Consider the following 25903-nt stretch of genomic DNA (forward strand, 5'->3'; position numbering starts at 1 on the left):
TACCATTTTCTACGAAAATTTTCAGTTTTTTTGCGTAGTTTCTCGTCAAATAGATAATGTTGGTGGCAGGTTCATTGATCAAACGAGTGGGAAAGCGATTGTTCCAGTTTCCGGGTTGGTATTGATTTCCCCAGCCTGGAAAGCTACGTAAATGCGCACGCTAAGTTCAATAATGCCTCGGTTCAGAAGAAATCGTTGAGTGTGTGTTGTGTTCATTTTATTAAGTACATCGGCTGTAAATGGAATTTGTTGGAGGTTTTTGTAAAAATGCATTTAGATAATCCGACAAATCGCCAAATATGCACTGTATGGCACTGAATAAATAGTATATACTTTCCTGGCTGTRTTTCAATTCCAAATCAAAATTMATTCCTGGGTTTCAGTCGTTTATTGTCTCTATTTATCAATTAAAATACGTTTCGGTGTATTTTTCCACCATCATCAGTTTTTATGTGTAGCGTTGTTGCTGTCTTGGCATACATTTGAAGAAATGTATGCCAAGGCTTAAAGMAGCAACAACGCTACAMAWAAAAACTGATGATGGAAAAATACACCGAAACGTATTTTAATTGATAAATAGAGACAATAAATGACTGAAACCCAGGAATTAATTTTGATTTGGAACTGAATAAATACTCAGGAAAAGTGCCAGATACTTTTTTGTTCTTGTTCATTTTTCGGTGGTATATTTGTTACATTTAGGAGCACCTGGTACCTGGACAGTGCATTTTACAGACAAAAACCTTATTTTTCGTCACTTTCAAAAAATTGTATTCGTCAGAAAATTTTCGTCGGTTGTTTCTCGCTCCAGATATATTCGGTTGTAGTTGTCTTTATCTCTGTCTGTTATCTTTAGCAGTTTCCTATCACATGAAAATGCATTTGAAAGACCAGAGCGTTGCCTTTTTGGAAAATTTAAAAATCTGAGGGATTTAGCTCGATTTGCCCTGAACAGCGCCTTGAGATCCACATTCAGAATCGTCTTGAATATACAGGGTGTCCCGTAGGTGCATGATCAAAAGGATACTGCGATATTCTTGGCACCAAAAGAAGACGATCTGAGCTAACTTTTGATGATGATCGATGGCCAAAGTTCTTCAAAAAAATACATCTTTTTCGAAATATCGGGAGAATGGTCGATGTAGGTTGGTAAAACTCGCTGTGATTTTTTTCTTATGTAAGACTCATATTTTGATTAAACAATCGAGTTCATCCGTTTTGGATAACTGGAGAATTCTTGAGGGTCGTGGCATCAACGAAAAAAGTTGACTCCATCCACCAAATAAAAAGTTCTGGGAGTTTTTGTATCACGACACTCAAGAATTCACCACATCCAAAACGGCTGAACTCGATGGTTTCATCAAACCATAAATCTTACATAAGAACACACTCACAGCGAGTTTTACCAAAATACATCGTACCATTCTCCCGATATTTCAAAAAAGATAAATTTTTTGAAGAACTCTAACCATCAATAGCAGAGGAGCCAGACATTTTTTGTTAATAAAAGTTAGGTCAGATCGTCTTCTTCTGATTCAAAGAATACCGCAGCACCCTTTTGATCTTGTACTTACGGGACACCCTGTCTGGCTGTAGCTTAGTTACCTTTAATAATATTTAATAATTTAAAAGTGCAGTTAAAAGTAAAAAAAACGTTCTCATCCATTATGTTTTTCAAAAATTTTCAATGGTGAAAAATTTTTAATTGTCATGAATTTAGCTCGTTTGGTTCTCAATAGTTCCAAATTTGTAATCGTCCTGAATATATCCGGCTGTAGCTCCGGAACTTTTAAGAATATTTAGCAACTTAAAAATGCAGTTTACAGATAAAAACCTTCTCTTCCTCTGCTTTATTCTTAAATTTATAATCGTTAAAAATTTAACTCGCTGTACTCTGTAGGGTGTTCAAATTCAAAAACGTCCGGGATTTATTCGGTTGTAGGTTATTTTTAGGGTTTCCTCTTAACCTGAAAGTGCACTTGAACGATAGGAGCTTTGCCTTTCTTCATTTTCTTTGAACATTTAAAATTCCTAAAAATTTGGCTCGTTTTGTTCCTAAAATCTCTTTAAGTTCCAAATTTGGAATGGCGCTGATTATTTCGTGCTGTAGTTCCGTTATTTTTCCGAAAATCTAGTAAATTCAGAGTGCATTTTATAGATAAATGCTTTCTTTTTCTTCACTTGTCTTCTAAAATTCGAAATCGTTCAACTTTTAGCTCATTTTGCTCTGAAAAGAGTTTCGAATTCTAAAACGTTCAACTTAAAACCGTAGCGGTAGCCGTGGCTCTGTTAGCTATAAGAATTTATAGCAACTAAAATATCCATTTGAAAGATACAAACATTGGCTTTTAACGACTTTTGAAACAATTGTATTTGCTATCAAAATTTTGCTCGTTTTGCTCTAAAAGCACGCCTATAAAGTTTCCATTACGTTCACGAAACGAACAATTTTATAAAATGTTTATGGGAACCACCATTGCGGAAATAAAAATCCACAACTCCCATTGGACAGCAGACTGTCCCGATCTGACACCCATCGAAGTCGATTCGGACTGATTTATTCATTTCTGCAAAAACTCCTCCTATGCTGTTATGCAAACGTAAAAAGGGTCAAAACGAAGGCGTTTTAACATTGAAATGTACTTTTATTGGATATTTGCCTATAAGCATGTAAAATACGCCCCCAGRACAAAAGTACGCCAATCGCCAATTTCCTGCGTGGTTTACCATTGACGCCAATCTRATCAAACTTTTTGTTCRAAAAGTATGAAAAATACACTTAAATTGSCAGTAAAATAGTTTCTTTATTAATTTGGTTTTAGAATCSATTTTGAAGTAATTTTTAWTTTAATGTAGTMSAGTTGAGTGTAGRGCTGTTAGCTTGACGAATTTCTGGCATTTTAAAACAAGACTTTYATTTACTGCTGTTATTCGAAAATTCGAAGATTCCSAAGGAAATTCTTAACAAAAAACTGCATTTGCAGMTTTAAAATGATCGCTTYCTTCAGTTTTTTTGAACGTTTAAACCAGTGCGGGTTTTGATCYAAAGTGTTAACCGYGGCTTAACCGAGCGCACTTTTTCGRTKATTTAAAATTTTCAACAAACTCAATAAATGAAACGAAACAAAGCACGAAMGAAAGAAAGGAAACTTTATCAGTTTTTCTTTGACCACTCCGGCTAGTAACAAAAAAATTCAGGAACTTCTGCTGTGAAGRGTAGGTATGCGGAAGTTTCAAAAYCTGAAACATCCTGAATATCTCTCCCAAGCTCCTTTATCTTGATAAACTTTTGTTAACGAAAAATTGCATTTGAAACACCAAAACCTTCTCCTTCTTAGGCTTTAGTTCTTAAGAAACAGCCTTTGAAGCTTTATTTARTAAAGRCATTCAATATGGGTTGTGTSTTTCAATTCRTACGCCAATCTCGAGCTTCCGATTAATGAAAAATTGACAAAAATCTTCAGAGAGTCAACATTTGCCACAAAAATACCTTTCTCTATATGAAAAGAAGGTAAATTACAGACTGCAAGTTCCTAGTTTGGTCGATAAAATCCTGAAAAGACACCGTAAGCAAAAGAGCCAAACATCCAGGAAGGGTGGATTAAATGGGCACAAAAAAGACTACTGCGAATTTGAGCATTTTTTTGCGAAAAAACGGAGCAAAACACTGAACACCCCAAGCTGTTTGCGATTTAATGCCACTCAAAATTAACGTCAGCGTTGATTGAAAAAAATGCACGATTCATGTCTCATGGTTGCTTCAACAATCTTCCCCCAGCCTTCCTGCTGATTCTCTTGGCAACATTCCACGCGATTTACGTGTACAATTTTTGCTTGCAATCTGTTAAGCCCCTAAATAACCGCGCTGGATTCCTTATCGGAATAAACCTGCTCGCCCTAATGTTCCTTTGGTCGTTTTTGGCCACCATGTGGTCTTCAGTGGGCACTGTGCCAGCAGAATATAAATTCAGCAGGAACGAGCACCAATCGGTAATCAAAGCCAGAACCGACGATGAAAAGGATCACATTTTGGAGACTTTATGCGAGAAAAAGAGCTTGCTGTTGCAAACCTGCACCCCAACTGGCAGCATTAGGTGTGAAACCCTTTTGCTTAAGCATCCTGGTATGTCTTCAAACGGTTCTTCTTTGCTTTAGATACTGCACGAGTTGCATGCACATAAAACCAGACCGAACTCATCACTGCAGCAGCTGCGAAAGGTGTTTCTTGAAAATGGACCATCACTGTCCATGGGTGAACAACTGCATCGGCTTTCGCAACTACAAAAGCTTCATTTTGCTGATTTTTTATACATTTCTATACTGCGCTTTTTACGTCAGTACCATCATCCCGCACATTATATCCCCTTGGGGTCACTCCAAGTTTGCCGAAGATCTCCCAATAAGCATCGGGTATTAGCGAGTCAAATAGAAAATTCTGAGAAAATTAAGGATTTTTGTAAATTAGATTTGGATTTGCTGCCATCATGGGTTTGACCACCTTCGGGTTCATGTGCTACCATCTCTATCTGACTAGTACCAACGAAACCACTTTGGAAAAGGTTCATCCGCCGCATTTTGTTGAAGAAGATTTGAGCTACGATTTGGGCACGATGCAGAATATGGTGGAGGTCTTCGGAAATCGATGGTTTCTGTGGTTAGTTCCCCTTTTTAGCTCAATGGGGAGTGGGCACATGTTTTTAGTGGAAAGAAAATAAAAAATTCTGATTTTTTATTGCGCTTCTTGTATACTATCTGTTAAATAAAAGCCTCCAATAGTAACAACATATTTAACGGTTGGACAGTTTTGAGTACAAAGCATGGTTGCCGAATCTTCAATTCCTATCCAACCCTTAACTGTTACTGTCTTCCCCTTGTCTTATTCAAAAATAAACTCAACTGATTTAACATGTTAGAAGGCAAAGTCGTGTACATTTACAGTAAGGAATTGGTCCAGCACTGCGATCGGCTTCCAAACATGGAAAACCGCGTAAGTTCCATTAGGGAATTCAAAACAATGTTGAATAACGCGAATTTCCAGGCCTCAGTAGTGCACGATTTAATTCAAAGCTACCAAATCCTCTGCCATCCTAAACTTGTGGTAGTTCTGAGCCAAAACGCTTCGGAAGATGAGCTGAAGCTGTTCCATTCCGCTGCTTACATCGACGTGCTGAAGTCTCTCGAGTCTTTTGACTCGAACTTGGACGAACTCCTAGGTAGCAAGACACATACTCGTGTGAAACTACAGCCTTTGATGAAACAATAACTTCTCAGAACAGCATGTGGAGTATGGTCTAGGCTACGATTGTCCAGTTTTGGACAATCTGCTCCAATTGGCTGAATGCGTAGCTGGAGGAACGCTTTCAGCTGCTAAACTGCTGGTTTCAAGGAAATGTAAAACTACGATCAACTGGTTTGGAGGTTGGCATCATGCCCGCAGGTGTAGAGGCAAAAACCATAAAAAAAACTGCCGCTAAATTCCTTCTAAACTCCTTCCAGGGACTCAGCTTCGGGATTTTGCTACATCAACGACATAGCGATTGGCATTCAGTACATGTCCACAACCTTTGAAAGGATTCTTTATATTGACCTGGATGTTCATCATGGTATGGACATTTTTAAAGAGGACATTCAGTCATTGCTCTTGCTATGAACTCTTTGGCTTTAGTTCTTCAATATTGCTTGCGCTTTCAGGGGATGGAGTCCAGTACGCATTTGAGAACAGCAATAAAATCCTCACACTTTCATTCCATAAGCACGAGGTGGGATTCTTTCCCAACTCGGGCAATCTGGATGAAGTAGGCATCGGAAAGGGCAAAAACTACTCCTTGAACGTCCCGTACCAGGGCGGGATTAGCGATGAAACGTTCACAAAGCTGTGCAGCCAAGTGCTTCCAAAGTATGCAAAATCCTCTCTTTTTCCTTTGGCACTGTGCAACTTAACTCCTTTGACCTAGAGTTTTTGAAACATTTAAACCACTGGCAGTGGTGATGCAATGCGGGTCTGATGGTTTAAATGGCGACGAAATCGGCCAATGCAATCTGACCCTCAAGGGATTCGATTGTTGCGTGAAAACCGTGCTAGAATGGGACTTGCCTACGCTATTTCTCGGTGGAGGTGAGCCAAATATTTGTCCATTCGCTTTGCCTACATTCAACAGTTTTAGGAGGTTACAACCTTCCAAACACCGCCCGCTTGTGGACGTATCTCACATCCCTCATTGTCCATCAAGAGCTGGACACTGATATTCCTGATTCTTGTGAAGTAAGAATTTATCCAACTATTTAGCAAGGGTTCATGATTGGTTTTAGTACTTCGCGGAATATGCCCCCAGCTACGAGCTGCATATAGAAAAAGGCCGGAAATCCGACTGCAACACCCCAACATACATCAACATGGTTTTAGACCGCATTCAGTCCCATTGCGACCTGATTTCGCAGGTAAAAGGGCTTCAAACAGGATGCGGAAATCAAAGGCCGTTGGATGACAAAATCGTTTAATTTGCGCATTTAGCAGAACCATATAAATAATACCAAAGATATATTTCAGGCAACTAAACTACGAAAATAGTATACATCCTTTGAATAGCATGGGCATAAGCTTCGATCCTGCTACCATTTAAGTATTTAAGATTAATCAGTACATGAAACATCGGCTATTTTTACCAGTAGTTGCTCAAACCACTCTTCTTGTCTATGCCAAAGGAATTTTGCGCTTTTTGTGTTTCTTTTGGGCTAAAAATCATCTAATCTAATCAATCAGCAATCGAACACTCTAAAATCAACAAACGTACTGAGACCCTGATGAAAATAAACAAGGCAAAGTACCGCATAAAACATCGTGCAGATCAAAGAAAGTGTTTGATTTTTTAACTAAATATGCCTCAAAACTACAAAAATGTTGAAACTTACTGGCTTTAATCGCACGTGCATGCTGCCTTAACCGGCAAAATATCCAGATTCGACCCCCATAGAGCAAATTCCAATTTTTTTCGACTTTTAGCCCGGAAAAAATGTAGAAAGAGCGCAAAATTCCCCATACACTTTTGTGTTGATGTGCTTGTAAATTATTTTGTTTCAGCGGTAGATTTAAAATACTGCTGCTATATTTATGTATTTTTTAATAAACTGCTCTTAAATGTTGGAATCTTCAACGAAGCAGCGCTTTTCATTGCAAGTTCCGTATTTTATTGCACGTAAGTTTCAAAAAAATGTATATTGTTTGCCGTAAATGTAGACCAATATAATCGATACGAAACCACCAAGCAATGGAACGAAACGACAATTAATCACTACTTTCCACCATACTTATTTTCCAATCCTGAGACCGCTCTGAAAAAGATCAAGTACATACGTTTAGAGGCTGCCCTGTATTAAGCGCTTCTGCTGACTTGGACAAAAAAACTAAGGAAATTACTCTGATTAAAACAAATTCCCGTTTTGTCCAGATCAGCAGAGTACTGGATATATGTGTGTAATTCGGCACATTTGAGCGCAATTTACGCTGTGTTTTAAGAGCTAATTGCAACATAAACAAAACAATGTGAAGGATGGTGCACAGTCCATACTTATCAACTCCATAAGTTTGGAACTTTGAAATGAAAACAGCATGCAAACCATGTTCAAAGGAAAATACATTTGATCAATAAAACGTATTTATTATATAAACAAATCTGACAAACTGCAGCTATACACATATGGTCTTAATGTACATAAAATTAAGCTACATTTTGGGAGAAATGATATTTAAAAAAAATTGCACTAAAAACTGGTCTAGCAAGCAAAATGGGAACGACGGGGACATTAAGTTTCATTTTTTATATCAAGCGTGCGATTTCGAAAGCAATTTTGCGCTGGGTAAAAAAATAAATAATACTTAAGGAACTTGGCTTAAGATTAGAAATATACAAAAAAAAAACGCAGATGCTCAATACGATGCTCTGCAATTTGGTGTTGAAAGCGTTGGCATTCGAGTTTCACTCAAAAAAAACGCAATTAGATTCATCAGATATTAAGGATTTTATATAAAGTAAAACTCTGGACGCATTAAAAGACCACGAACTTTACGAGAAAGTAGCGAAGATGGAATGTTTTCAGCTGGGAAAATTCGCGTTCACATCCAGGCGCAAATGAGAGCTTGAGGGAATATTGCCAGATTGCAATAAACAAAAGCCTAATAACTGTGTTGTTCATATATTATCACAAAAAATCACCGCCAATATAAGTTTATGCTGTTTAAGAGATATCTGTTTAGTAAGCTATGTAATAATTGACGAAACATGCATAAACCTCTTCTACCTTGCTAACAATTATTAAACTTAACAGCTAAGAAATGTTAGACTCAGTGGCGCAAAATGCTCGTTTCCATCTAGCGAAAACCAACACTTCTTAAAAGTTATTACTTATAATACTTAGAGTATGCCATCGGCCGCGAAACCTTCAGGACTCTAAAGCATATTGCGGATTCTTCCAGAAATAGTTTTCCGTCTTGTAAAGCTACTGCCAGAAAAATGCTTGTTCGTTATTTGCTTTTAAATAATATTTGATCTTTGAATGGGGAAATCGCTCTAAAGGGGGCACCTATGAGTTTGGCTTGCTCAATGGCGAATTTATTCCCAGGGCATTAAATAATTTCGTTTTCAGGCCGCTCTTCTCTGTGTCTGGAGTTCGGGCTGGATTCGTCTGTCAAAAATAAATAGGGCTAATCAACATTTGATGATGCCCACTTTCACTATGTACCCCATCATCAAGTGAAAAGGAACATGCCAAACATCAGAACATATTGTTGAGGCTTTTTTGAACAAACGTGTAAAAATCCAGGCATATTCCTCTAATCACTTCGATTTGCCCTAAACCTAGGCTATCAATATCCAATTAGAACGGATAACTTTTAACATGTTAGCTCATAACCGATGATACAATTTGTCAGAACATTAGTCAGAAGTTAGATATAAATCAGTAGTAATAGGAGAAAGTAAAATGGAAGGTTACATGGAGTTGATAAAATGTCTAAGTTACGTGAACGTTTATGTGAGGCGTGCTATACAAACGCTACTAAATGAACGTAAAAAGCAGATAAGCAAAAGCCTGGTTAATCTAGTGCGGAAAAAGCGACAGATATTGGAAAATTAATGAATAATTGGCTAATTAAAGCGGGTTTTGCCTACCTCGTCACCATCGTAAGACATTTCCAGCGATTCTCTGGAGCCTCTACGCGACGTCTTGGCGCTTTTGCGTCGCTCATCGCCTGCTAGCAAATTTCCCACCTTCGAGTGCTTTACGATGTCGAGCGCCTGCTGTAAGACATAGAAGGCCAAATGTAACTAAAGCGACTGGAAATTACCCGGAAAACTCTGCTCGATTGTAGTGGCATGACAAAAACAACCAAAAAAACCTGCATAAGTGAATTTCGATTCTAAAAAAAAACGTTTTGCATTCGACCGATACTCAATCCATTAACGCTCGCACTTTCTTTTCATTAGACCATTTTGATTTGCTTTGTGAAGCTGATTTCATCGGAATTGATAATCGGCCAACTACGAAATCAAACAAAAAAATGCAAACCACTTACTTGTTGCACATGCTGCAGCATTAAATGAGGAAAATATCGATTAATAAATTAAGCAAAGGCTGCTGATTAATCTAGTTCTACCTTACTTAAGCAGTGGCGGGCCTTTAAACTAAATTTCCCGGTGGCGCCTGAATTAAACTAGCAAAACATGAATGTGTGTTTTTGACTATTTCTGTAACAGCTGCAAGCATTGAAGCTGCATCTACTTGCGTACCTCTTTTCTTGTTCTCAAGGCGCAATCTTCCAACGTTTCGGCAGCTTCGTATTTGCCTTGACGCCGATACAACGCGCCCAGATTCTTCAAAGTGGTTGTAACAGTTGGCGAGTCCACTTTGGCCGCCTTGTGCCATCCGCCGTATTCTCCATAGGGCGCATTTTCGCGATTCCGGGCCTTGTTCTCTTCGCGTTCTTCGGCCACTTGCCAAATCGGCTTGTTGTCCCCTGCAAACCGTAAAAACCCCCATTTGAAACTTCTTCTGGTTGATTTACCACTAATATTGAACGCAATTTTATCGAAATTGCGTTCACGGCTGTGAGCCAAGTAAAATTTTGTCAATAGTTATACAGTGTGTTTAAGCATCGATAAATCAAAGGACCGAAGGGCTGAACGTAAAATAAAACACAGAACATGCGAGAAATCATATAGGTATATTGCACAACTCACAAAAATACTAATCAAACACTCTGTGTAACTAAGAACAACTAAAATTCGCAAATAATTTAAAAAAAACTTACACCATGGAATGTAGACTAAAAATACACAACTGAGGTAATTAATGTTATTGAAATATTTATCTCATGTGGAGGACGACGTTGTGTATTTTTGATACTGCAAAATAGGAACTAAGTACTAAAAAAGCGCATGCAATGCCGTAAAAAAATACGCACATATTTACATGTATCACTAAGTCAAGACGGGTTGAAATGCAATACTTTTCACGTGATTAATGCGGCAAGCGGTGAAGTTTACAGAAACGCGCATAAAACTATGGCTTTAAGTACATTAGCAGTTTTAAAAATATTCCATACATAAAGAGAATTTTAGTTAAAACCAGAGACTCCTAGACTCTTAGGTTCGATTCTTTTTAATTATTCCAATGGAATTATCTTAGAAACAAGATGACTGTATTGAATGATTCGAATAAAACAACACTGAGATTGCGAGAAACAAATGTAACTTTTAGCACCAAAGTAGCAAAATGTGCCCAATAAAGGAGATATCAAGCACAAATTCCGAGAGTTAGATCATTAAATACCCGATACAAATCCCGACCAGCAGCCATAATGTATTTATTCATCAATTTTTGTTAAAAGTTGCCATTTAAAATAACTAAAAAATTGTTTGCAAAACATGCACAAATAAAACAGCACTTTAGTTAGATTAATGAAGTTCTGGTTATGTTTGAACACAACCACACCTTCTTTAATCCAAGGAAAAATAACAAGAAACTGGTTAATATAACCCGTGCTAGAAAACACGGACTATTTGGAGCAAAGCTATTTTTTCTGGGGAGTTTGCTCACCATCGATCGTTCCGAACTCCCGCTCGTGGGCCCTGTTTAAGATTAGCTTGTAGAGAACTTCGGCCTCCTTGTACTTGCCCTGCTTCAGATAGCACGAGGCCAAATTGTTCATGGTTTTACTGACGTTGGGATCGTCGGCGCCCAGTCGTTTTTCGTAGATTTCCAATGCGCGCTGATAATACTTTTCCACCTCCTCGTATTTGCCCTGAAACAAAAAACGGCAAAAATCAATTTTAGTTTTAGGAAAAACTGGCGCGAAAACTCACCTGATTCTGGCAGAGCAAAGCCAAATTATTCAGTTGTTTCGCCACGTCTGGATGGTCTTTGCCTAGCACTTTTTCCCTGATATCCAGTGCTCGTTTGCACAGGGGTTCAGCTTCTTTATATTTGCCTCGTTTCCCATAAAGCACAGCCAGATTGTTCAGAGTGGCGGCCACTGCCGGATGGTTTTCTCCCAGGGTTTTCTCACGAATTGTTAGGGCGTCGTTCAGAAGATTGGCGGCTTCCTTGTATTTATTCTGATCTCTAACAATGTAAATATGATTCAGAAATGAACTAATGGAGTTTGCTGGGTGAAAATTGCTACCTGTAGACAAGAGCTAGAATATTAAGCATCGTGGCTACATCTGGATGATCGTGGCCGCTGGTTTTTTCCAAATCTTCCAGCGCCTGTTTGCATAAGGGCACAGCCACCTCATACCGACTCTGCAATCAAATTCGCAATTAATTGGTCATTTTGCCTGGCAATTTGACTAAAAAATCTCACTTGAGATGCGTATTGAATCACCAAGTTGTGCAACGTGCGTAGGCGGGCTGGAATTTCATAGCCCGCATTAACCTGTTGCGAAAGATTCAGTTGATTTTGTGTAGTGGGTGACATATCTGAAAAAAAATCAATTGAGTAAAATCAAAGAAAATATCATACTGAATGTTGGAGTCCAACTACTAGCATATGAACACAATCTCTATTGGGTTGAGGAATTTTTTAAAAAACTCTACTTAAAATCTCATCCAAGACTGTAAACGTTTACGACATACAATTTTGGCTTCTATTTTTTGAACACATTTTTTTGGAAATTTGTAATAAAACCTCAATGGCAAGAAAACGTTCTCGATGTGGGCTTTAAATAAGTCGTAATAACTGATGCGATATTTTCACCTGCTTCGGAAAAAAGAGACCTGTAAGGGAGCGGAATTGTCAATTTTCAGTAGGTTTTGTTACTAAAAAAACATGCTAATTTTTGCCAAATCACTTTAAAATTAAATGTAAAAAACTCATTTATCAAATGCAGAATGTCGGAATAAACGATGATTCTAAAACCATCTGAATAATCTCATAATTCTTTGATTTCATTTACGGTTTGTGGCCACCAAGTGAAACCTTTTACTTATACACGAGTCTACATAAAATGGGAATTAGGGCGGAACATTCTGGGGCCGAAAATAGATACCCTTAAGAACTCGAGTCGAATTAGTCCCAGTTCGCAAAGTTCCAAACTTTCCCGGAGACTCGCTCTATTTTCCCTGGGAGAATTTACATTTTCAAATTTTATTGTGTTGTTTACGTGAAACTGGCAAACTGCGCTTTGTTCGCCTCTAAGTGCACTTACTGTTTCGTTCATCATCTTGATCATCCGGGAACAAATCGACTACCAGATCCGTTTTTTCCGATCTTCCATCGCCTCCTTGGCCGTCCTCTTGGTCCTGATCGTACTTGCATACCGAGCGCATGAATTCCAGGTGGCGTTTTTCCTCTTCCAGCTGAGCCACTGCCTGAAACAAATCGGGAATAAGTCAGGGCTGAGTTTGAAGAAAATCAACCAAAATTACCAGTTCGCTGGCTTGAAGCCTTTGCTGAGTGGAGGCCAGCTCATCTCGAAGCCAGGCATTTTCCTGCACTAATCGACGCACTTGGGCGCGCAATTTTTGCTTCTCAGCTTCCACTATTTGCAAGTGATTTGCCAAGTGCATGATCACCTGGAACAAGAATAATGCCAATAAAAAAATCCCAAATTCTTCCCTCTGTGGCCCAATAAAATGCACCGGATCTAACCGTTCTATATGAATAGGATAGACAAAAATAAATCATTCATTTCTCTAATGGTACTTTCCCTTGGAATAAATGGGCCTTTCAAAGCAAATTACTTTTTGTGGGATAGCGAAACGGAATTGATCCGGATTCTATTATCAAACCTAATTACCATACTAATTCCTAGTGATGATAGGAATCTGGTTAATTAATCCAAAACAAAACGTATTGGAGTATCGGATAAAATATCTGAAATTGCTTTTTCCACGCAAATGCATAGATCCGCTCGATAGATTTCTCCTGAGCAATCAACCGCGTGTCCCGTGTGGAATTCATATTAGAAAGGCGCAAATCGGGTTTTATTTGCTGACAAAAGACGACAAATTATTTTGAAACCCCACACATTTAGCAAAAAAACTAAAAAAACATTATCAAATTGCAAAAGTTTCTCTTCTGTGCGATGAAAACCTGGGAATTTTTGCTCAACACAAAAATACTTGAAGACGAAACTCCAGAAGCTCAAAGAAACATGAAAATGCAGGAATTTCTGTTGGAAAAAACCTTTTCCTCATTGAATGCGCTTCTGAACCTTGCAAACTCTTGAAAAACGAATTTCCTGCTGGCAACATGGCTTGGAACGCAGCATGAGTCATCCAAAGGCGATCAATGAAAGTCTGCGAAAGTTCTTGGTTTATTAAAATTGGCTGGAGGTTTTATGAAAATAAACGTGGCCCACTCGAACTGTTTGGATCGCCAAAAGGGGGCCCCGACGTGAGTGAGCGAGCGTCTTAGCCGGAATGTTTAAGGTCACAGTTACGCTTTGCACAAGTTTAATTCACTATTGCAGTTAAAGACAATTGGCTTTTGATTTTAGTTGCGGAAAAAATGTTAAAAACCGGTATAAAATTGCTTTTGTTGTTCACACGTTGGTAGTTTCTAACACTTGAGGAGCCTTATTGGAGTTCTTTTAGCGTTTTTATATGCGTAAGGTCCAATACTGTTTTTAGGAGGAAAACGCATTTTATTCCCAAGTAAGCTTAATTTTCAAGCATTAACATGAAACCAGACATTTTGGATACAAAGACGTTAAGAGACAATGATACAATTTGTTGAAAAATAGAAACAACTTCGTACTGGAAAAGAATCACGCAGACGAAAATAAATAAATAGCTAGAGAGGAACAGAAGAAAGGACTCAATCATTAATTACACATTTAAAGGTTGACCAGGATTTCTACTAAAGAACTAGAAGAGACTTTAGTTGATGGCAGAAGAATAATATCTTCGTTTCTTTTTCGAAGAACTTTAGCTGAAGAAAATCTGCGATTTGCATTTATCTTCATACAGCAGAAATTGCTCTCTCAAGCCACTTTCTCAATTTAAAAACAATCTGACAAAAAAGGCACAAAAATAGCCAATCAGAAGCAATTCTATGAAAGAAAAAGGTTGAAAAGCGAAAGCATTTTTAAAGGAGTTTAAAGCCCTAAAGTCATCATTAAAAGACCAGAAAAAGAAGCAATCGAATCAATTTTGCCATTGCACTTTTTTCATCAGTTTGCACTGAGCCACTGAGTGCACTGAGTGCACTGAGTGCACCTGCACTGAGTGCACAATTCTGAAGATGGCAGCCATGCGTTCTTAAGTCTTGGGKTTTCCTTGCGTTCAGTTSTTTTCTTCGCTTCATTCGAGTTAATTTGTTTTCCTTGCCTTTAACGTTTTTCTCTCAATTGAATCCCCTCTTAATGACTCAGAGTCAATTTAATCATTCACTCAAGCAGCCAACATTATTTGGAAACTCAAAACCCCCGTATCAAGTTAAGCGAAAATCGCCGGAAGTTTCAGGGTGGAAGAGAATACGCAAAAATGCCCACTAAAGCATGATTAACCAAATGTGTAGACTGTAAATGACTAATGAACTTTATGTAGGTTATTTAATTCATTTCAAATTGCAGCGGTTGCGCTTGAAGACAATTTACTATCTATTTAGCAGGCCAAATTGAAATGCAAATTATATCGGGTATGCTGAGTGAACCAGGTTTAAACATACAAAAAGTGTCCATTTACAGTCAAATATTTCGACACAAACCGCACATAAACATGGATTAAAATGAGCAAAACGGCACTTAAGGTCTAGTGCGGCTAGGGGCTTTCAACTTGAGTTTTTTTGTTTAAAATTGCAATAGCGCGCTTACAAACTCAATTTCTAGTTTATAGTCGAGTTTAATTTAAAAAAAAAAACAAAATATCAACGATTATTGGCGAATAAACCCGTAAATGCGTCTTCTACATTAACTGAGTATAGAAATTTGGAATTTCTTGCAAAAATTGCCAACTTAGAGTGAGGCTAATTTTAGAAAGCGTTTTATCTATTTTCACCCCCTTTCGTGTCAGCCAGGCCTGAAACAATCCGAGCATGTTTATGCATCCTATCGATTCAAGTGGCTTCGTATCAAACAATCTAAAACGCTCATTATTTCCATTTGCACACTTTCGATCGCTTCATTTTAACGAAATGCCGCTGAATAGGTCAATCAATATTTCGAGAATTAAGTTGATTTATTGTCCTTTAAACAGCCCAAGGGAAATGAAAGAATCTTAACAAAAACTTTAATATTCCTGCCTTTTGCAACATGTTGCAACAGCAAATTAAAGCTAATTTTCCAAGAATTTTTACCTGTGCTTCTCCAAGTCCAAGCTCAATCATCTCCTGACTCTGATGGACCAAAGTCTGGCGTTCTTGAGCCTCAGGAGCATCCGGAGTCATGCTGTGCAGAAGACCGGCATGTTCGCTGCGCAGAGCCTCTAAACCTTGAGCGACGGTTCGCACGGCCGCCACGATTTCCTCCTGCGTCATGGCGGTCATCTTCCCCAGACTTTCGATCTTCTTGCTGGAAAAAGACGAAAAAAACTTCTGATAATTTTGCGTCAAAGTGAAGAAATTTGGCTCTAAGAATCCATCGTTTGATGGTCAGAATCTCAACTATTAGCTAGTGGAAACACACAGCAAACAAACTGAATTAACTGGACGCAAGCAGTAGATAGAGAGCAGGCTTTGAAAGGAGGAGAACAACACTGGGGAGAAGCATAAAAAAATTGAAAAATAAAACTTACATCCTATAGGCATTAATGGTTTTAGACATTTTCCACTCGGCTCCAGTTTACCATTACCGACTAAGTTTTGCAAATATTGAGCTCTACTGTGTGTCAGTCTTTTCGAGAATACTACTGTTAAATCCCAGATTTATCACAAAGTTAACATCAAACACACCGATTATTTTTTACTAAGAAGCTGTTATTTGTTACTCAAAGCGTTTGTATAGTTAAGGCATAAAAATTATTATCTTACAGATTTTGGGTTTAGTTTATTGTTTTAGAATCTGAAACAAAAAGAAACAGACATTGATCATTGAGTGCAGTTCTTTGATGGCGTTGTATTGTACTGATGACAAATAAATTCATTTTCTCTAACTTTTCTAGGGAATTTTTACGGATCTACAACTATTCTACATGAAACTTGATGCCAATTAACACTCTAACCAAAAGTCACCCAAAACACTTTCTATAATCTGGAAAAGAGCACGTACTGAAGTAAATCGATTTTTGATTTTCACAACAAATCAATTCTTATGCACCAACGAAGCGATTTGATCGAGAAAAGGCCTTTGAAATCCCCGCAAGGCTTAACCTAAGTCTAGTCAATTCCTTTTTAGAAAAATAGCAAATTCTGAAAAGTCGCTTTATTATCGTCAATTTTTCTGGACGTTTTTCTGAATTGAAAAGCTCCGATTTTCCTATGCGCCACTCATAACTGATTTTCCTACATTTTTCCCACAACAGCAAAGGGAAATCTAAAGGGCTAGAATGGGTCAAGAACAGTCTACACTACAAAATGTCGCGAACGCTACTGCCTGAGGAAAGGGTGGTTTTTTAGTACAATCAGTATGTACTAAATACACTGCGTAGATTGTATAAGGGTTAACTCAATTGTACTCAGCTAAACTGCTCAACAAAATCAAAGTTACACTGATAAATTTGGACTAACTTTGAAACTGGGTGAATGCTGACTACATTAGGCGATTCAATTTCTGTTTGGAGCCATATTTAGTGCAATTCTTTCTCAATTAGTGCCTCTTTGTGCAAAAAATTAGTGCTTTACATAAAAATTTACCGGGGCGGCAAATGAAACATTGCAAAATCTGCAAAAGTTCCACATGGTCTCAGTTGAGCAAAAACCTTTTTTTTTTATTTCAATGCCCCAGGCATTAAGTTAAACCTGGTATCTCGAAAAAAGTGATTGCATTTTTCGCCCAGCTCGTTTGCTTACAGAGAGGTCTCAAAAAAATCAACTTTTGGGTTGTTCTGATATTTTTTATTGTCTTCAACCGTTTTTCAAAATCTGGGGCTCATGTTGAACGCAAAACTTCACAGTCGACTAAAGAAAAAACCATCAATACCCGGGGTGCATAAAGGATCGAAATATTTTAAAGTAAACTTCACTTAGTTGGAAATTTTCTAGAATCACAGATTTCGGTAATTTTCTATGCAACCCTGTATATCGAAATGAAACTCGGACCAAGAGCTGAAAAATTATCGTTGCAAGACCCAAAAGTTGATTTGTAGAAACCACCCTGTAAATAGAAGAGAAGGCCGAAAAATTCAAAACCCGTTCGCTTTTTGGTTTATTATTAAACTTTTTGGTGCTGAGATCCAAGAAAAGTCTTTTTCGTTTTTGTCCAACTGGGAGCATGCCAAACTTTGCAAAATTTGGCATTTTTTCGTTTGCCACCCTGTAGAAAATTTATCCGAGGTGCTTAATTTTTAGCACGACTTGCACTAACAAAAAAAATAGCTGCAAAAATCGCGCAATTGTTAATCACAATCAATCAGGGCTTAAACAACTATCGATTTATATGAAATATACAGCATCAATCACTTCCTAAACTGAACAACATTTTTAATACTAAATCCAGTTCAATTTCACTTTAAGCAACAACCCTTAAAAGCCACAGGACGCCAAGTTAAAAAGGACGCAGGGCGTCTAAGTTGCGACGCCCAAAGTGCATGCGTCGACAATAAAGCAGGGGAAGTTTTCCTGCTGCTGGATGCGCATTATCGATGTTTTGTGACGATTCATAATCATTCAAAGCACGAATATTGAAGCTTCACATAGTTCGATTTCCGCCAAAAAGGCTTCAACCCCCCACAAGTTTAGGGGCTAAATTGAAAGGGATTTTTAGAGCCAGAGTAATGTCACATAACTTAATTTTCCCCAGGGATGTCGGCAAGAGTTTATGGGCAATAAAAAGGGTAATAAATGAGGCCCCGACAGCTTTTATGACCCTTTCCGTAAATAACACTGATTATTTATAATCGCCATTAAACTTTGAAAAATGCATTTCAAATCAATAACATTCACTCAATTAACATCGTCTAAACTGGTGATTTTCGATAGAAATTTGGTCCTGACGCTTCACTAGCAGGCATGGCTGGCATCTTCGAAGTTGTATCTTCAGAGGTGTCTAGTACTGAGATGCTAGTTTCTGAAGATGCCAACCAGGCATGATAGCGAAACGTCACGACCAACTTCCTATCGGCGACGACCTAATAACCCATACAACACTCGTTTTCCATTTTAATACCTGCGCCTGCTAACATTTTTTGAATTTGCCCAATGAAAACAGCTTTTCCCGCAAAGTTTGAAAAAGTTTCCAAAATCAACGGAAATTCTTGCAGATCGAAAACTTGGAATTCTTCAAATCTGGTGATTTTGTTATAAATTTTGAAATATAAATGTGCCCACTTGAAACGAAAAAAGAAACATTTTGAGATAAATATTGTAACATTCACAAAAATCAACTGGAAATCCTGGAAACTGAAATTTTGACATCTATACCTCTTCTACCGAAATACAAAAAATCCACTTTATTACCGGCGCTTGACAACATAATGTTTGAAAAACATTTTAATCCTTTTTCCAGATAAAATCGCACACAGCAATTTTCCAGGTAAGTAAATAGTGAAAACTTATGAAAACTCAAAGAGAGTGCAGTTATTTACAGCTTCTGTCTATTCAAAAATAGCTTTTGCGTTGAGAAATACTTTAAACTTGAACCAACATATACAGGATGATGGAGGGAAGCCCCTTTGGGACACATTAGAAAACGGAAAATTTTAACATTTCTGGAAAATTAATTCGTAGACCGAATTGACTTAACTGTACTTTTGTACAGTCATTAACCAACCCTTCATCTAAGAATGTGCAAAATTGTAACTTTAGGTCGAGGCCCAAACACACGCAACCAATGAAAATTGATTCCAGTGTTGACTGAATCACCCTGTATTACATGGTTTGTATTATATTTCATTATTATTGTGTGCAACTAAAATGCACAGAAAAAAAAAGTAATTAAAAACAGCATTGGTTTTGTTGCTTTAAATAGACCACCCTGTATATATTTTAGGCTTCATTTAATTCTTTGTTAGATTTCGAATATTTATATCCCACTGATTTTACTTGAAAAAGGTACTGAAAGTCTTACGCAATCTCCTGAATAGCACAGTAAACGGGCGATAAAGAAACTGAAAAAAAAACACACAAGCAATTTGAACAGAGAAATGGTTTAAACATGTTGTTCAGTGAGTGCTTTAGTGGAGTTTCATTGAAAAATGCGTGTTTTCTACTGCCGGGTAAATCATTTTATTGAATAATTACAAATTTGCAGATGTTTTGGAATCGAAATAACTAACAAATTCAGTGCATTTTGCACACATTTTTCAACATTCAAGTAAATAAGTCTGCAAAATAGTTAATGGTCTAGGACAGAATTGCGCCCTTAATTTTTGTTTTAAATGATCAAGTGTGGGAATATTGTCGATTATTAACCATGAAACATTCACTGGATTATTTCACGCCTATTTATACTTCATCTGGGCTCTAATAGATAATCGAGTGGTTTAAAAGAACAACAAAAAGACAAAGAAATGTGCGGTTTTCCATAAACCATTGAGCACTAAGAACAACCACTTTCTGAGTCGGAAGAAAGGGACCAAATCCTTTGTATTAGAACTTGTTTAATTGCAAATAATCAAAAGATAAAGAATTAAATATAAAATGCAAATAAAATTAGAAAATTTGGCTCCTAACGGACGACTAATTAGCCATATAAATAAATCACCCTGTGGTGTCCGGGAATATGCAGAAAATGCCTCCGATACGAAATTAACACATGAAAAAATATTGCAAAACACTGCGAAAAAATTGGAATATACCTGGTGGCACAACAATTTTGTAGTAAAGAAAAAACTTGATTTTACTGAAGCTGTTTGGAAAGCCATTTCAAGTTGATTCGCGTGCCTATGAAAGTCTAGAAGAGTCCGTAGGAGTCGAAAAACTATTGAGAAGATTTCCAGCCCTATACACAGTACAAGAGTACCAGAAATGAATATTCTCTTTGTTGGATTTCCCAAAAAAACGAGGGCTAGCCAATTAAGTGAAGTAATGAAAGATTCAGCTTATAAATGTGACAATAGAACCAAGCCAATGAACATTTCCATAAACAGGCGGTTGCATTCAGTATTATGAATATTACCCAACCGTACGAGGAACAATAACCATTAGAAATACGCAATAAATAACCTGGATTTCCTTTAAAAGGGCTTGTTATATCGAATTTGGACTTACAGGAGAAAACAAATTGAGAAAAAAATTACCAAATAAAACAGAATTTAGGAAACTACTTAGTTTCCCCCGTTGATCTTAAGATATTTATATGAAATTAGAATCAATTTGGTGCTGTTAAAGCGTCTGAACAAACCTTGCTGTAGTGTGATGAATCAGCGACAGAAATGCGAAAAGTGAAGTGTAACCAAGGATAACACAGCCGATAATTTAAGTGTATTTGTTCCCTTAACATGCTGATGATGCCAGTCCTAAAATAGCTAGGATAATAACCTCTAATTGAGCACCTACATAGAAAACCTGTCTGTCGGACAATCACATAGAATCTACGTAACAAAAATCAGAAATATGCTCTATGTACTATTTAAAAAAAATGGTAAACTATCTGGGCAGGTCATTGAATACTTACTCCTTATTGCTACCATCCATAACAAGAAAAAAATCGACAGTGGCTGTGTTTAGACAGTTAGCAGACCATTGTAAATCACCTATAGAGAAATGCGAGTAAAAACAGTATCAGACATCTTGTAAAAACCGCAAAATATTGAGAAAAACTATCGCCTAGTGGAACTTCAGCCAGCTACAACCACTTGATGGGTTTCTCGTGAATAATTCGGTGCAAACAGGCCGAAATCGATGCGAGTGCGAGTTTCAAACAATTGGTGCAATTACTTGGAATCAACTTACACTAATATTGAACAAAAATCGCAGTAAATACACACAGAACACAATATTTTACAACACGATCACCAATTGATTAGTCAACTTTGGGGAAAGTATGGCTGCGTTTGACGGAATCGTGACGTTTGACGTGCCGTCAGGCGACAGCAGTTCCAGCATTGCCGGAATACCATCAATTTCCCGCTGCTGAAGATATATATAGGGTGTCGCCTAAACGTCCAATGTTTAACCTGATACTCCCGAAGAAAATTAAGGTTTTATGCAATTGTTTTCGTATCGCATCAGAATCGCGATAAAGGAAAATGCCAGGCACCCTTCTAGACCGGTTTTGAGCCATTAGCTGTGTTTAGCCTGAAAATAACATTCCCGAATTGATCCCCTCGTTAAATCCCGTGAAAATGGAGAGCAAGCCTTTGGAAACAAAAAAATCAGGCCAATATTGAAATAAGGGCACAAATCTTCCCAATTTAAAATGTATTTATTTTTGACACTAAAACAATAATAAATTTGAATTTACCATAGGAGCGTTTGCCCGAAACACAATATTAACCTAATTATATCAGGTAAATATAGTGAACACCATTTTTAAGCATAGAGTGAAAGTAATGTAAAAAAAGAAACACATCGTTACGAATTAAAAGAGCAGCAGCATGTAACTGTTATCCTGCCGTTAAATTGCATCGATATCGACATCATCTTCGCCTTCGTCCTCCGGTTTGGAAGCCTTCGCAGGCGTGATGGTAGCCGATTTGAGTGGCGTAACTTGAGCACGATCGTTGTACTCGATTTCGACCTTAAACATTCAATCAACTATTCAGTCGCGTTCCCAAAAAATTCAAAGGCAACTTACATCATCATCAGACTCCTCTTCGGACTCTGATGATTCCTCATCAGCTTCCTTGAGCCACTTTACAAAAGGTGCCGCCTTATTATGAATCTCCTGGCTTACCTCCTTAGGGACGTACTTCTTAGACACCTGCAGCAAAAAACACCAACAGCGGTAGAGTGAAACACTCAAAACCACCCTCAAAATTACCTTCTCAGCCCACTCAAGCAGAGATGCCTCTTGCAAAATATCCAGATCGTAGAGCACCTTCAATATGGCAGGAACTCTCGGCATCAACACGTCCTTATGCAAAGCTACAACTTGTTCCAGTCCCCCAATTAGATAACGCTGAGCCTTTTTGTCGTTCAGTGTAAAACGTAGCAGTAACAGACGATATTTTTTTGCCTGCAAGGTTTCCATTCAGAAACAAAACTTTGGCAATAATAGTGAACTACCTGTTGCAAAGCATTCTGATCGAAAAGCAGTTCCATCAGAACCAACGGGGCCTTCGTTTTAATCTCCAAACGTTCAGCTTCAGCCAAAAGCTCCTTCTGATCATCCGCCTTGTCCAAAATGTCTGCATCCAACTTCCTCTTTACTTGGTTATAAAAGATGTCCATGCGCTCCTTTTCGGTCTTTTCCAGATCGTCACTGATTGTCATGCACTTGGCTCCATCAGTTAGATCCTAAGCAACAAACCATCAATTGATTTGCAACGTCAACCCAAAAGAATGAGAACCCGTTACCTGCATGCGAGCGCGAACGGCCTCTTCGGACACATCAACTGTCCACACTTTTTCGTTATCATCCTCCTCTTCGGCTCCATTGTCTTGCGAAGCATCCAAACTTTCCAAGCCGGATTCATCAACATTATCAGGCCCATTTTCACCGTTCACCTTCTTGCTGCGCTTATTACGCTTGCCCTCAGTCAAAGACGAGCCCTGAACGGCTGGATTCAGATTTGGAGGATTTTTCAAAATGAAAGTCATCAGCTTATGGTTGCTGATCAGAAGCCCGTGGTAACCACATGCTTTGCACCCCTTTAAACAACCATGATTGTCATAAACCCCGTAGTAAAATTTCTGCAAAGGAACTGGCAGTTTACCTGGGAAACGGTGTTTTTTTTGGTGCTGACCAGTAGATCGGTTTCAGGATTTTCGCACTCTGGACAAAGGACGAATTTCCGAATAAAGCCATCGAGTAAATCTTGCAATTTGATGGCGTCGTGAGACCCATTCACAATAAAACGCTCGTTCTATTGGGGAATTACGGGGGTTAAGGCAAGGCAAAAGGTAAAATAATAAAGGTAGTGAAACACACCTTGAAGTCAAACAGTGTTTGGGCGCCCAACTCGCAACCAAAATATTTGGTGGGGTAAGTGGGCGGCCTGCCAAGAGCCTTTGCAACTTCAGCCATGTTCACTATCACGGTTTTTATGCCGTTGCCTTTGCCCTCTACCTATAACGAAAATATCCAGTTCAGCATCGTTCATTTCACCCTCATTTAGCTTACTTTGGCAACAAGCCGGGGCATCTTGTAGCGATAGAAAACATCGCTAACATTTCGGTTAACGTTCACGCTCATCTTGAGGCGTGCGTTTACTCGGCTGACAAAAGGAAGAACACCTGCAAACGAGGGTGTTTCAATAAATGAAATACATCCATATTCCATCGCGCAAAAAAACAACTTACCAATTTAAACTAAAAAAAAGGTAGGGTAGAAGCGCCCGTCTGGATGATGTGTTGAACCAGACGTCCTAATGATGGCAATAGAGGTAAGCTAAAAACAAAACGTGACGGTCGATGATAGCGTTGGTATCGGCAGGGTAGAAAAGTCACGTTTCTCTAAAAGGCTGCAGTTTCCGGTGCCTATTGGAAGAAAATTTTGTAGTCCTGCAAATCGAAAATCAAATTGAGCGTCGCGCTCTCTTTTAGCTAGGGCTACTGCATACCTAAAAGGGGTAAGCTTTCGACGCTGCGAAGTCATACACCTCGCTGGCTCGGGCCCTGAACTCCCAACTATATTTTTGGTTAATAATGTCTCTGAAACCAGAAAAACAGAGTCGCTTTACTACGTTTTTGCAAATGGTACTAGAACTTAATCGAATTGACAGAGTTTTTGAAGAAGAAATGAGATAATCAATCGGGACTAAGAAAAACTTCCCCAATTAGCTACTTTCATTTGCAGGTCATCCTATATATTTCAATGCTTTTAAACACTCGTTTATATAAAGATTATTATTGAGGCAACTAAGCAAAGAACAATACTATCATTATTTCGGATATCAAGTCGACAGACGAACTTTCCTGGTTGAAACGAATGGTTCCCTTTAATACTTGATTAATTTATTTCTAGGGTTTATCGATTAAACAATTTTCTGGTTGCGTCAGCGTGAGATAGATTCACTAATTACATGTGTGCATAGATCGTAAAATATGGCTTCTTATCTGAGCTTGAGTAGGTTGACGACAAAGCCTTTATATATGACAAAAATAGCCCACACAATATGTAGCTTGATCCTCAAAACGGCCGGCAATATTTCACTGAAACCCACTTACATGTATGTGGCACTTTACATATAACGCTACTAGGCTGGGACACAATACTAAATACTAAAAACGCCTTTCCTGCTATTTGCTGATGACACGAGTTAGAAATTATGACGTTGATTCTTCAACGGGTGGCAATTTTTTTATTTCCTCCAAAAACCCTTCTAACGACTTACCAGTTGATTGAGCGTGCTGCGTTTTACATCACTTTGTCTATGATAAGTTAAGTGCGGTATTTTGCGGAAACTTCGCCCCCCAACTTCACCACCCAGCAGAATAATTTTGAAAAAAACTCTGTATACCGAGACACAAGGGGGTCTTTACTTGCAAAATAGCGGTGCTTTTCCGATTTCTTATGCGAAGGAAACATTAAAATTTTGAACTGAAAAACACTCCCAATGTTCAACTAGGGAAAACCCAATCCAAATTGACCAGACAAGCTGACATTGCCAAAGTCAGAGATTTTGGATAAGGCTGTGCTTAGAACAGTAGAATTTGTCTTTCTGGATCAAAATAATCTGGTATATTGGAGAAAATCCGTTCAAATCGCCTGCTTACAGGCAGAGGTTCAAATGTCTGATAGAGGCGTTTTTTCTTTTGAAACTTCTTCAACAACCTTTACAGACGTATTGCTATCAACTAGTGCGGTTGCACAATCAGTCTCTACTTGATTTCTTCAAAATTAGTGTCTTCTGGAATTAATACTTCGGGCAAATTAGAAATATCTCTAGTCTTGACATTTTCCACTGTGGAATTTTAGTAAGTGTCTTGAAAGCTATCAATAATGCCTGCATTCGCCATTCTGATTACTTCCATTTCCCTGATTTCATTTTCGCTTAGGCGTCGATGTTCTGTGGTGTCTGTTACAGATTCGGTCTGGATTCTATATCAGACTGAGCTTCGACTGGCGCATTTTCTTCATTCGGAATGTTTTCTTCTATCGGCAATTCTGGGCCGGAAAATTGCTCAACTTCAGTAGCGATTTTAATTAAATTGGCGTCTTCATCTAATGCTGGCAAATCCTGCAGGGGTTTATCGCTAGTTGGCCCA

General features: G+C 38.2%; 3 protein-coding genes across 21 annotated transcripts in view; 1 reads left to right on the top strand and 2 right to left on the bottom strand.

Annotated features, from left to right (window-relative positions):
* Positions 1–33: 33 nt before the first annotated feature.
* LOC109539317 (histone deacetylase 8-like) lies at positions 34–7155 on the top strand. 6 transcript variants are annotated; one of them, XM_048670829.1, is made up of 12 exons: positions 34–114; positions 3941–4094; positions 4156–4410; positions 4466–4654; positions 4939–4987; positions 5039–5213; positions 5272–5437; positions 5497–5603; positions 5692–5896; positions 5955–6115; positions 6159–6262; positions 6310–7155. In XM_048670829.1, exons 1-12 carry the CDS (start codon positions 57–59, stop codon positions 6496–6498), a joined length of 1812 nt encoding a protein of 603 aa, XP_048526786.1. In that variant the 5' UTR covers positions 34–56; the 3' UTR covers positions 6499–7155. The 6 variants fall into 6 exon arrangements, with proteins under 6 accessions (XP_048526786.1, XP_048526787.1, XP_048526783.1 ...); XM_048670830.1 differs by having other exon boundaries at positions 35–114; positions 3850–4094; XM_048670826.1 differs by having other exon boundaries at positions 57–114; positions 3779–4094.
* Positions 6481–21608, bottom strand: LOC109539266 (kinesin light chain). 9 transcript variants are annotated; one of them, XM_048660457.1, is made up of 13 exons: positions 21207–21478; positions 16231–16496; positions 15794–16007; positions 12922–13068; positions 12702–12864; positions 11858–11973; positions 11678–11796; positions 11358–11616; positions 11092–11296; positions 9783–10009; positions 9569–9580; positions 9165–9293; positions 6481–7329 (listed from the first exon to the last, which is right to left on the bottom strand). In XM_048660457.1, exons 2-13 carry the CDS (start codon positions 16257–16259, stop codon positions 7306–7308), a joined length of 1644 nt encoding a protein of 547 aa, XP_048516414.1. In that variant the 5' UTR covers positions 16260–16496; positions 21207–21478; the 3' UTR covers positions 6481–7305. The 9 variants fall into 9 exon arrangements, with proteins under 9 accessions (XP_048516414.1, XP_019762537.1, XP_048516413.1 ...); XM_048660456.1 differs by lacking the exons at positions 6481–7329; positions 21207–21478 and adding exons at positions 7635–8679; positions 21485–21608 and having other exon boundaries at positions 16466–16496; XM_048670834.1 differs by lacking the exons at positions 6481–7329; positions 21207–21478 and adding exons at positions 7635–8679; positions 21485–21608.
* A 329-nt stretch (positions 21609–21937) lies between these two features.
* LOC109539323 (eukaryotic translation initiation factor 5) overlaps positions 21938–25903 on the bottom strand; it is a 6618-nt gene continuing 2652 nt past the window's right edge. For 2 of the 6 annotated variants that reach the window (XM_048660460.1, XM_048660464.1), the window contains exons 2-11: positions 24256–24346; positions 23996–24172; positions 23817–23929; positions 23625–23762; positions 23410–23559; positions 23051–23344; positions 22760–22990; positions 22515–22709; positions 22329–22454; positions 21938–22271 (exon numbers count right to left, since the gene is read on the bottom strand). In XM_048660460.1, coding sequence (XP_048516417.1) covers positions 22149–22271; positions 22329–22454; positions 22515–22709; positions 22760–22990; positions 23051–23344; positions 23410–23559; positions 23625–23762; positions 23817–23888 — 1329 coding nt within the window. In that variant the 5' untranslated portion in view covers positions 23889–23929; positions 23996–24172; positions 24256–24346 and the 3' untranslated portion in view covers positions 21938–22148. Of the gene's footprint in view, positions 22272–22328; positions 22455–22514; positions 22710–22759; positions 22991–23050; positions 23345–23409; positions 23560–23624; positions 23763–23816; positions 23930–23995; positions 24197–24255; positions 24347–24862; positions 24887–25029; positions 25284–25903 lie in introns of those variants that run through there. The other 4 variants (XM_048660459.1, XM_048660461.1, XM_048660462.1 and 1 more) reach the window with 3 other exon arrangements.

This window comes from Dendroctonus ponderosae, unplaced genomic scaffold (genome assembly GCF_020466585.1).
Source record: "Dendroctonus ponderosae isolate FM_Combo_2020 unplaced genomic scaffold, Dpon_F_20191213v2 Dpon_F_20191213_1, whole genome shotgun sequence".
Taxonomy (NCBI): domain Eukaryota; kingdom Metazoa; phylum Arthropoda; class Insecta; order Coleoptera; family Curculionidae; genus Dendroctonus; species Dendroctonus ponderosae.